We start from the raw sequence: 12,561 nt of genomic DNA on the forward strand, positions 1-12,561 counted from the left end.
TCTTCTTACTTCATGTTTCTTAGAGTTGCTTGCGTAGGGAAGGTGCGGAAGGAGAGAGGCACATCAATGCATAATACTCCAGCAAGAAGGAGAAAAGAAAACCAGCTTAAAGGCAATGAATGAAATGTTTCTATGATTGGTAAAACTGTTACAACAGGTTAGGATTGGAATCCTATAAATAGCTTTAACTAAGTGGGCTAGAAAATAATGAAGGCCCATTGTATTTTAGTGAAGATAAAAACAGAAAATAGAGAAAGGAGAAATGGGCTCCATCAGAAAGAGGAAAGGCCCAATCAAGAGAGAAGAGAAGGAAGAAGACTCCATTGAAGCTTGAGGATGAAGGTACTGGATTTACATCCCCCCTCAAGGTGGAAGGTGGAGGTCACGAAGCCCCAGCTTGGAGACAAAGAGTTGAAAAAGCTTAGTTGATAATGGCTTTGTAAAAGCATCAGCTAATTATTCTGAAGAAGAAATGGGAAGAAGCTTAACGAGGGCTTGCTGAATCTTTTCACGAACGATGTGGCAGTCAATTTCGATGTGTTTCGTGCGTTCATGAAAAACTGGGTTGTGAGCAAGGTAAATAGCAGATATGTTATCACAGAAAACAGGGGTTGGAATTTGCAAGGGGAGGTGGAGATCATTAAACAGGTAGTTCAACCACTGAATTTCGCAAACAAGCATTCCCAAAGCACGGTATTCAGCTTCAGAGGATGAGCCACTCACTGTCTTCTGTTTCTTGGTTTTCCAGCAAATAATGGAAGGTCCAAGGAAGATACAAAATCCGGTGATAGACCTTCTAGTGTCAATGCAACAAGCCCAGTCAGAGTCAGCAAAGGCAGAAAGCTTGAGGTTGGAGGTGGAGGAGAAGAAGAGGCCTAGTGAAGGTGAAGATTTGATGTAGTGTAGGACACAGATAGCAGCTTGATAATGAGTGTCATGAGAAGATTCCATGTAGAGGCTTAGTTGTTGAATAGCATAAGAGAGATCTGGCCTGAAGATTGTGAGATATATGAGTCTCCCAACAAGACGTCTATAGAGTGAAGGGTCGGGTAATGGTGAGCCATGATTGAGTTGAAGTTTGGTGGATGGATCGAATAGTGTTTTGTAAGGCTTGGAAGCTAAGGTACCCGTGTCTTGTAACAAGGAAAGAGCATACTGTCGTTGATTGAGAATTAAGCCAGTTTTGGATATGGAAACTTCAAGTCCCAAGAAGAATCTCAATTGGCCAAGATCTTTGATTTTGTAAGCATGATCAAGTACATGTTTGACAGTTTAAATTTCACATAGATTGTTGCCAGCTAACACTAGGTCATCAACATACACTAAGACGGCAGTGAATGAAGTGGAAGATTACTTGGTGAACAAGGCTTGGTCAGCGGATGAGTGTTGGAACCCCATGGATTTTAGTTTTGAGGACAGGGTAAAATGCCATTCACGACTTGCTTGTTTGAGGCCATATAATGATTTGTGTAGTTTGCAGACAAGTGAGGAAGAGGGCTGAAGTAGACCAGGGGGAGGTTGCATATAAACTTCTTCATGTAGGTCCCCATGTAGGAAGGCATTATTGATGTCAAGCTATTCCAGGAACCAAGATTTTGATGCTGCAAGAGCAAGGATGATTCTGACAGTTGTAATCTTAACCACAGGAGAAAATGTGTCAAAGTAGTCAATGCCCTCTGTTTGATTGAAACCTTTAGCTACGAGTCTGGCTTTATACCTCTCAAGACTACCATCAGCATGTAATTTGACCTTATAGACCCATTTGCATCCTATGGGAGTTTTGTCTTTAGGTAGGTCAACAAGAGACCATGTGTTGTTTAGAGCTAGGGCCTTAAGTTCACTCTGCATTGCCTCCTGCCAGCAAGGTATGGTGGAAGCCTGTTTGTAGGAGGATGGTTATGAGATTGTTGAGATGGAGCAGCAAAACTTCCTGTAAGAATTTGAGCAATTAGTATAGGTGAGGCAATTTGATAAGGGATAAAGTATACCTGGTGTGAGTTTGGGAGAAACAGGTGAGGAAGAGTTGGTTGTGATGAGATTACAATGGTAATCTTGCAGGTGGGTAGGTTGTCTACGAATTCTGGTTGATTGCCTTGTTGTAGGGGGAGCATTGTCTGAACTGAGTTGAGGATTTTCAATTGGAGAAGATGAGCTAAGGTCAGGAATTGGGGGTATGTGATCAATAGTATCAGTTGTTGGTGTAAGAGATGGTAAGGTCTTGAGATAGGAGGTGTAGTGATATCTGTCATAAACTGAAAAGGAAAGTGAGTTTCATAAAATATAACATTTCTAGATATGAAAGTAGAGTTAGAATTGCAATCATATAGGATGCAGCCTTTTGTGCCTTCTTGAAAGCCAAGAAAGGCACTCTTAATGGATCTTGAGTCAAATTTGCCTCTGTGAGAGTTGATGGTGGAAGCATAGCAAAGACATCCAAAGACTTTGAGTTGATCAATGGGTGGATGTGTGTTATGCAGACAGTAGTAAGGGCTAGTGTGCTTTAGCAGGGGAGTTGGCAGTCTATTAATTATATAGACAGCATGCTTGATTGCAAAATTCCAAAGCTTGGCTGGTAGGTGAGATTGATGCACTAGAGCCCTTGCAATGTTGAGTATGTGTTGATGTTTCCTATCAACTATACCATTTTGTTGAGGGGTTTCAACACAAGTAGTTTGGTGAATAATGCCTTGAGATTGAAGAAAGTCATGCATTAGAAATTCAACACCATTATCACTTCTTAAGATCTTGAGTTTAGTATTAAATTGAGTTTGAATGAGAGAGACAAAATTGATAATGTTGGGTCTGGTTTCTGCTTTGGTTTTCATGAGAATTGCCCAAGTGAACCTAGTATGATCATCAACCAAAGTTAGAAAATATTTGTGTCCATACATTGAGGGGGTGGCATAAGGGCCCCAAATATCTGCATGAAGTAATTCAAAAGGATGTGTAGTGTGTGATGTACTGTTGGGAAAGGGAAGCTTTCTTTGTTTAGATGAGTGGCAAGCATCACAAGGAATAGAGTCAATTGTATTATGAGTAAAGCAATATTGTTTAGCAAGAATTGTCATGATAGATTTAGGTGCATGACCAAAACGTAAATGCCAAATACAATCTTTAGTATTTTGAGGAGTGCTAGTATTAAAAACAGAATAGTGAGATGAGTTGGTTCTTGTTTGAGGTAGGTTCATCAAGAACAATCCTTGTAGCAACCTAGCTGAACCAATCATCCTGTTGGTGCTGTTCTGCAAGATCACACACTGATGCTGAGAAAAAATCAAATGGCATGCTAAAGATTGCATTAGTTTGGTAACAGAAATGAGATTGATATGGAATTGTGGTACAAATAATACATGAGATAAAGTCAAATGAGTAGTTAATTTGACAGATCCAGAAACAGAAGTAGTTACTTTATCACCATTAGGTAGAGTAGTAAATGACATGCTAAAGATTGCATTAGTTTGGTAACAGAAATGAGATTGATATGGAATTGTGGTACAAATAATACATGAGATAAAGTCAAATGAGTAGTTAATTTGACAGATCCAGAAACAGAAGTAGTTACTTTATCACCATTAGGTAGAGTAATAGATATAGGAGTTATAGTTGTGTATGTAGTGAAATTGGCAATTTGATGAGTAATGTGATCAGTGGCCCCAGTATCTAGGAGCCATTTAGAGTTAAGGTGAATACCTGGTGTAGGAGTGAGTGATGTAGAATTTACCACAGAGTTTGTTGAATGTGTTTGGTCTTTCTTGGATTGATGTAGTAAGTCCAAGATGCCTTGTACTTGTTCTTTAGTGAAACTAGTACTGTTATTCTGTGTTTGGTGAGCAGCCTCATTGTTGGTGCTTGTATCAAAGGAGTATCCAGTTGTATGGTTAACCATCTTGGAGGATCTTGTAGATTGGTATCCAGGGGGATAGCCATGTTTGAGATAACAAGTCTCAATGGTGTGGTTGGTTCTTTCACAATAAGTGCAGAATCTGTTGTTCTGCCCTCTACCAAACCCAGCAGCCCTGTTTCCTCTGCCCCTGAAGGGAATGATTCCTCTGCCTCGAAAAGAATTGTTGGTGGAGTTATTTCTATATTGTGAGTCTTGCCTAGAGCTAACATTCATGACTCTATTATCAGGTTCTAGGCTAGGAGGGACAGGTAATTGAGTTTGTCTTTCTTGCTGAATGAGCAGGGCAAAGGCTTTGGTGATGTTTGGTAATGGGTCCATGAGCATAATTTGGGATTTGACATGAGCAAATTGCTCATTCAATCCTTCTAAGAACCGAATCACATAGTCTTGTTCTTTGTAAGTCTTGAGAGAATCCATGGCTCCACAGATGCATGGTGTATTGCATTTACAACTAGGAAAGGGTCTGAAATCTTCGATCTCATCCCATAGTGTTTTTAATTTTGTGAAGTAATCTGAAATATCAAGATTACCTTGATCTAAATGGTAAAACTCCTTTTGAAGGGCAGCAATTCTAAAGATGTCTCCATGGGAGAATCTATCATGTAGGTCTTTCCATGCCTCAGCTGTAGTGTCTATCCACAGTATTGATTTCACAATGGATTCATCTACACAGTGTTGGATCCAGGACAACACCATTGTATTGCATCTAACCCAAGGGCCATATAGAGGGTCCTTAGGAGAAGGTCGTGGCAGGCTGCCATTGATGAAATTAAGTTTATTTTTGGATTCTAATGTCAGCCTCATTGCTCTTGCCCATGAATGATAGTCCTTGGTGTTCATTGGTGGGGTAACTAAGACGAGGGCAGGGTTCTCATTAGAGTGAAGAAAGAAGGGGTTGTTAAGCTGGTCAGAGAGGATGCTATGGTTTGCCATTATGCCTTTTTCAATGATTCAGAAGGAAGAATTGATGAACAGAGAAGAAATACCAAGCTTGGAGAAGAGAAATCAAGAAGAGGAAGTTGAGAGACGAATCAGAGCCCTAGAGCTCTGATACCATCTTAGAGTTGCTTGCGCAGGGAAGATGCGGAAGGAGAGAGGCACATCAATGCATAATACTCCAGCAAGAAGGAGAAAAGAAAACCAGCTTAAAGGCAATGAATGAAATGTTTCTATTATTGGTAAAACTGTTACAAGAGGTTAGGATTGGAATCCTATAAATAGCTTTAACTAAGTGGGCTAGAAAATAATGAAGACCCATTGTATTTTAGTGAAGATAAAAACAGAAAATAGAGAAAGGAGAAATGGGCTCCATCAGAAAGAGGAAAGGCCCAATCAAGAGAGAAGAGAAGGAAGAAGACTCCATTGAAGCTTGAGGATGAAGGTACTGGATTTACAATGTTCAAGTTCTGTTTTTCTCATCATTCCAATATTGAAACACTGATTCATCTTTGTTTTTTTTTTCATCATTCCAATATTTATGATTAAGATTGAATCTTGGTCTTGCTACTGCATCCATCTTTATTTTATCATACCTTGCATGTTATAATTCTTTTAATATTGAAACACTGATTCAATTGCATAGTGACAGATATTTTTTTATCATTTATATTGCTCTTACAGTATATGATATTTATATGAGGTGTTTCATGTTATTTCTCATCATTCCAATAATTGAAACACTGATTTAGTTGCAGCTTGGCAATTTTTATTACACATTGTATATTCAAACACTTTTATGAAAATCAGACAATTTTTATTACACATTGTATATTCATATACTTTTGTTGTCAAATAGCATAGAACTACACTTTTGTCTTACACTAGATACAATAATAGGCACAAGTATCCTTGAAGAAGCCTGCAAAGTTTCTATACATTTCAAAGACCATACCAACTTGGCCTCCATGCTCAAAAGTGTGAATAGTTGCACCCAATGATCAAGCCATGAGTGGCACTAATGTTGTCCATGAAGACCCATTCTCTTCACCACTTCAACCAATTTATATCTTTTGCTAGCATTTATAAAAGTAATCTAGCTTGCCAGCATTTATATCTTTTGTCAATCAATTTGGATGGTTTTTTGTTCCAGTGCTATGTCGAACTATGGTGACCAACATGTTAAAATAGCTAGCAAAACCAATGATACATGCGAACAATGCATTAGCAATGCTTCTCATATGTTCAGGAAATTGTCTATTAATTGTGGGGCTAGCCAAAGCACTGACATAGGAGTAATTCCTATTGGAGTTGGATTTGAAAGTGCCACATTTCTTCTCATTTTTTCAACCATGCTAGCTACAACCATGGCCAAAATAGAGAACACCATGCCAATTCCAATTCTTTGGAGGAGAGTGATACCATCTTCATGCTTAGTGTTGGCACAAAGACGCTGTCATAAAATTCTTAAGACTGTGAATGTTCCTTGTTGTGACATGGAAGTTAGACTAAGGATACCAGCATTCCAAATTGGGATAATTCTTGCTAAGCATTTAACCTCTTCTACTTGTTGTATGCTGGTAAGTTTCCACTTGTTTGCTCTGCTCTCATCTGGGTTTACCTCACCCTCCATTATTAGAGCTGCAAAATTTTATTGAAAACCCCAATATCTATTAAAGGAAAAACAAAACTAAGAAAAAATATAGCAACATCATCAATAGAACTAAAATAACATTGGTCAGTATCCATCAAATCATTTATTTTCACGTTATCCACCTGAATATTTTATCAAACATCTTAACTTCTAAGAACTACCAAAAACCAATTGAGAGTGAGAAACTGAAGCGAAGATGGAAGTCACAACAAATAATCATGGGTGAAGCTCGTGGTGAAATTACTAATCATGGATGAAGCTCGTGGTGAAATTACTAATCGTGGATGAAGCTCATGGTGAAGGCGACACTCAAATGGTGCTAAAGTTGTTTCATATGAGAGGAGGAGAGGAAGTTAGAGTTTTGAAATTTGAGAATTAGTAAAATGAGGAGGAGGCGGAGGTTTAGGAGTGTGAGGTGAGAGAAAGTTAATTTACAAAAACACTCTATTCATTAAAACTCTTTAAAAAACATTAAGGTTATTTTTGTCCAAAACATTTGGTATTCGATGTTAACATGTACCTAACTGAAAAAACACATTCTCCATGTTAGCAAACCCCTTAATTTTATATCATTATTTATATCAAAATATTTATATAAAAAAAGTTGACACTATTTATATCACTATTTATTTATATAACTATTTAATTTTATATCAGTATTTATATCAAGATAATTGACACTAGATTATACTAAATTGAAATTAATAATATCTTTCAATTTAACTTTGTTATTTCCTAATTTTTAAAATAGATCATTCAAGAGTGCTCATTATACAAAGCATTATTGAATATGTACACTTTTTCATTGGGTGTTGATAATTGTATATTCGCCTATCATATTTAATGAGCATTGTTCAATACATGAGTATTGTTAAATATGAACTTTGGCGCAACGCATCAAAATATATGGAAAGAGGATTATAAAAAACTTAAGATCTTAGACATGTTGTTTTTAACAGTGGATAACTATATAAAGTAATTCTAACATAAAAATATATTTAATAGTGGTTCATTAAAGAAAAAAAGTAAGTTCTTCTAGAGAAATATTCAAAAAAGAAGGGCCAAGTTTTGAGCTTATAAGATTAATGTTTACAAAAACTTTGCTTGTAATAATTAGTGATTGACCAATAATACTGATTGTTTGAAACTTATACTCATAAACATACCCATTTTTATAGTATCTAATTATCATCCATGACTCTCGAAGATATCATTTATAGTCGTAGAAGTAATCACGATGCTTGGATTGGAAACTATAAAGTGAGCATCAACATATCAAAATTCAACAGTGGCAGTGATTATTTAAGGAGGATCATCCTGGAATAGGAAAATTGAAAGAGGAACAAGGCAAAATAGCTATGATTGTTGAAAGGAAGCCAAACAAAGAGACGCAATAGGGACAAAAATAAGCAACCTGGAAGGAGGCTTTGGTGCTTGGAACCATTCAACCCAAACCAACAGAGAAGGAGAACTGGATAGGTCTGGAATATAAAGGACCTCTTGATAGAGTGGAAAACTCAACAACTTGTTTGTTGGAGAACTAAAAAGATGGGAGGATGGTTTTACTAGACATAGAAGGCATTTTCTCAATCCAAGATGTTCACATGGGAGGGTGTTGGATACAAATACTAGCCCACTTCAACCCCAACTCACTCTCACTCATGTAAAAAAATCAAACAATGAAGAAAGAGTCATTGGCGGGAAAAACAATTGAAAATGTTATTATGTTTTATTTGTTTGGTTTCTGTTTTAACGTTCTTCAGCTTTCTATTTAAAGCTAGTTCTTTACTTTTATCAAGTGTGTGAAGAATTATCAGCTTTGTGTATTGAAGTAATAGAGATAAAAGATCAATAAGAGGTCCAAGATGTTATTCATCAATTCTCTTCTTTTCTTCATCATTGTTATTACTTGCCTTTCTTTCTTCTCTGCATTTAGTGTGATTCATTCATTGTTCAACCATGGGAGGTGTTAACTTTCATATAGTATCAGAGCACATTCATTGAAGATTTCTCTGACATGCTTCCACTCCACCTCCTCTACTTCCTATGCGAAAGCTTTCTTCTTGATCTTTCATCCTCGGTAACCTTCAAATTCAAATCAATCAAATTTCTCATATGGAAAATCAAGTCACGTTGCAGAACCTTGCCTTGGACCCCGGAAGTCCCTACTTTCTTCACCCTAATGAAAATCCATGAGCATCATTAGTTTCAACTAGGCTAAATGGAGACAACTATCATTGATGGGGCAAGAGCTATATGTACGGCACTTGACACAAAGAAGAAGATTGAATTTACAGATGGAAAACTACCAAAACCACTTGGTAATGACTCTCTTTACCCTTACTAGAAAATATGCAACAACTTGGTAGTATCTTGGCTAAATCAATCCATCTATCCTCCAAATCATTCTCTAGATAGAAACAGTCAAAGAAATATGGAGGATCTTAAAGAAAGATACTACCAAGGAGATGTGTTTAGAATCTTTGAATTGATAAGAGAAATTCACTCCATCAAGCAAGGGAATCTGGTTATCGGTGCCTACTTCACCCAAATTAAGGGTTTACGGGAACAACTTAACAATTTTACACCCATCCCTTCTTGTTCATGTGAAATTAGATGTAGTTGTAGCCTCATTCCCCCATCAAGACTTATATAGATAATCAATATGTCATCTCATATTTGAGAGGGCTCAATGACCAATATTTTGTGGTCAAATCTCAAATCATGTTGGTGGAACCTCTCCGTACAATGAAAAAAGCCTTCTCTCTTCTTACACAACAAGAGAAACAGATGAGCATGCTACCTGATGACAATAAATTGTTAGGAAATATCTCAAGTGATACCTTTGATAATAAAATGAGAGGTAGAGGGAGACATTTTCTTGGCCAGATTGGTGGAAGAAATTAAAATAGGATTAGACCTCCAAATTCCTCTATGGAAGGTAGAGGTACCAAGATGTGCTCCTACTCTTACAAAATAAGACACACAATTGACATATGTTACAGAAAGCATGGCTTTCGACCCAATTATTTTTCAAATTCAACAAACATTAATAGCTATGTCATAGAAGAGCCAAAAGAAGATGATCATTTCACTACAAAGAATTCGTAAAACTCACATAAAGAAATAGGTGAAAATGGAACCTTATGACTCACTCACGGACAACATAAGGCATTAGTATCCCTCATAGAGCATTCTGCTACCTCTACACAATACAACGCTAATCAAATTGTGGTTGCACCATTGTATCAAGATATTAGCAACTTAGGTATTTTGAACACTTACATCATCATTGTAAACCTAACTGTTGGCTAGTTGATACATGAGCAACAAACCATGTTTGTTGCTCCATCTCATATTTTCAAACTTTTAAACAAGTCAAGCCAATCTCAATCAAATTACTAACTAGTGAAAGTGTCATTGCACACTATTTTGGTATAGTGATAAGTGCTAAACATACCTCAATTTCATACACTTTTATGGAACTTATCTTAAGCATAATTGAGAAAAAACCAACTTAATACAATACTTATTGTATAAAATATCACAATCTTGTAATTTGTATGCGTATTTCTTTTTTATGTGTTTTGTAGGATTTAGAATGAAGAAAAGAAGAGAAAAAAGACTCATGATCAAAAAGAAAAAAAGTCAAGAAAATTAAGGTACTCAACCAGGGAGCTAAGCGTGGACCAAACCCCGCTGAGCTGACCTGGACACCGGCTTGACCTGGACACCAGCCTAACCTGGACACCAACTTGACTTGGATCAAGCTGCTCAAGCAAGCAGTTGAGTGGACCTGCTTGGCCACTCAGCCTAGGACCAGCCTAGTCCTAGAACAGTCAGACCTCCAATTGACACAGTCAAGCACAAGCTTGGCACATGCCTAAGCTGCTAACAACCAGCTTAGCTGTCCAACTAAGCAGCTTAGCGGAGAACCAAACTCCAGACCAAATCAGAAAGCACCAGGCCACGTCCCAGTCAACACGGTCAACGTTTCTGAACAAGCAGCTTTGCGGTGAAACAGGTGCGCTGAGCGGTATGCACCCAGACTTGACTTAACCATCAAGCAAAACATGAAGTCACCCATGACCTCACCTCAAGTAGTCCACCATAGGCTTTTCAGAAGGAGCTCACAATAATTGGTTTCATAGCCCACAACTAGCTTCGATGAGTCAAGCACAAGGAGGTGACTAAGATACTTGATCAAGGGACCAAACCCATGCTGAAAGGTTTGGTCAGCTGCTTAGCGGTCCAGCCAAGCAGCTCAACGGTCCAGAAAGAAATTCTATAAATAGGGACCAATTATTCGAGCAAAAGAGGCCAACAACACTTCAAATTAACAAGTCTCTCACTAGAAATCCTTTCTGAAGTTCTCTCTTCATTTCTTAGTATTTTAGAGCTTTATTTTCAAGTAACTTTGTAATTTTAGATTAAAATTCAAGAGGAGAAAAGGAGAAGGAAAATGAGATGCAAAAATCAATTTTGTACTCTCATTTGGAACTTAAAAGAATCCAATCCTTGGATGGATAGCTCATGCTTCTAACATTTCCTTTTGAATAAAGTTTTGTAATTTCTACTTCTTCTTATATTCCAAAAGTGTGAATTTTAATCATTCAAGTTGGTGCTTTGGTTAATTTTATTTGTTTGAGAAGTACTTAATTCTCTTTTTAGATTGAACGCCTAAAAAATGATTCAAGTCAATAAAATTGTTTGTCTCAAACACTTAACAAATAAACTAAGAAGTAGTTGTACTACTTAGTTTATTTGTCAAGTTAAGCATACTTTTCTTAAGATCTTATATTCATTACTACATCAATATTAGAGTCGCCAATGACTAGGGTGTGACAACCTAGTCTCTTTATGGACGTAATATTGTTAAGTAATAACTATAAGTGATTATCATTCTACCATTTCAGGACATACACTAAAAGGAGGATTTTAGAACTTGGTGTTTGGAGTTAATCAAAGTAAAACATAAGAACTTGTCTAAGTAGTTCAAACTCATAAGAAGTTGAGAAATACTTTCCTTATTCAAAATGATCTTGTCTCCTCAAGAATTTGTTAATATGTAGTTTATTTTTCTTGTTAAAATTGTTTATGTGCAAAATCAAACAAAAACCCATCAAAATATGTTTAACCCATTATTTGTGCATTGACATATTCATATGATTCATTCTATCAGGCAATTCATTGTGGTTCGACATAACCCTATACTATACTACAATTGAATCTTGAAAGAGGTGTAAATTGTAAAATAGTAAAGTGATGAAGCTAACTTACTAACTTTTATTTATTGTTATTTACATTCCACAAGTGATGAAACTAACTTACTAACTTTTATTTATTGTCATTTACTTTCCGCAATTTATTTATTCTTTAATACCAACCTTCCTTCAGGAAGAAGTTTGGTGTGTTAATAAAATGAACCCGAAAGGGAGTAAATAAATAAAAGGTCACTTAAATTTATTATTCTTTTGTTCTTTAATTATTTATTTGTTTCTAACAACTAACTATTCATCACTTTTGTACATTAGAATATCATTAAACTGGTGTTGGAATTTATTCCACAAAATCGAGATGGTATTCGAAGGTATGTAATAATTATGTAATAAGGGATTGCTCAGATACCATTATACCGGCGTTAGAATTTATTCTAACAAAGTCGAGATGGGGCAAAGAAGGAATAACTCATTCACATGATTATTAAGAAGTAAGTTGTAACTGGAATATTCTTGAAACCATTCAATCAGCGTTGGAATTTATTTCAACTAAGCCGAGATGGCGTACAAAGATTAAAAATGAATTCTCTTACTTCATCAAATAAAAAGAACACACCGAGAAAATGAGAGGGAATTTAACCTTTCAACAAATTGGCACCTTGCTAAGAAACGATTTGTTGAGAGGGGAAAACAAAACCTCTCTCAAAAATATCTTTCAACATATAGTTGTATTCTTTGCTTATCTTTACTGGAATGATGTTTTATATCTACCTACATTCAAATTCAATCTAATCTCTGTTTCTAAATTGACTAGAAATTTATCATGCAAGTTTATATTTACTAATACT

At 36.4% G+C, this 12,561-nt stretch overlaps 1 protein-coding gene across 1 annotated transcript; it reads right to left on the minus strand.

Annotated features, from left to right (window-relative positions):
• On the minus strand, window positions 457–4,837 carry LOC109356267. Its single transcript, XM_019599593.1, has 6 exons — window positions 3,506–4,837; window positions 2,890–2,920; window positions 1,989–2,252; window positions 1,852–1,930; window positions 1,627–1,726; window positions 457–1,155 (listed from the first exon to the last, which is right to left on the minus strand). The coding sequence occupies exons 1-6, from the start codon at window positions 4,835–4,837 to the stop codon at window positions 457–459; spliced, it is 2,505 nt and encodes an 834-aa protein (XP_019455138.1).

The sequence above is a fragment of the Lupinus angustifolius genome, chromosome LG09 (assembly GCF_001865875.1).
Source record: "Lupinus angustifolius cultivar Tanjil chromosome LG09, LupAngTanjil_v1.0, whole genome shotgun sequence".
NCBI classification, from domain to species: Eukaryota; Viridiplantae; Streptophyta; class Magnoliopsida; order Fabales; family Fabaceae; genus Lupinus; species Lupinus angustifolius.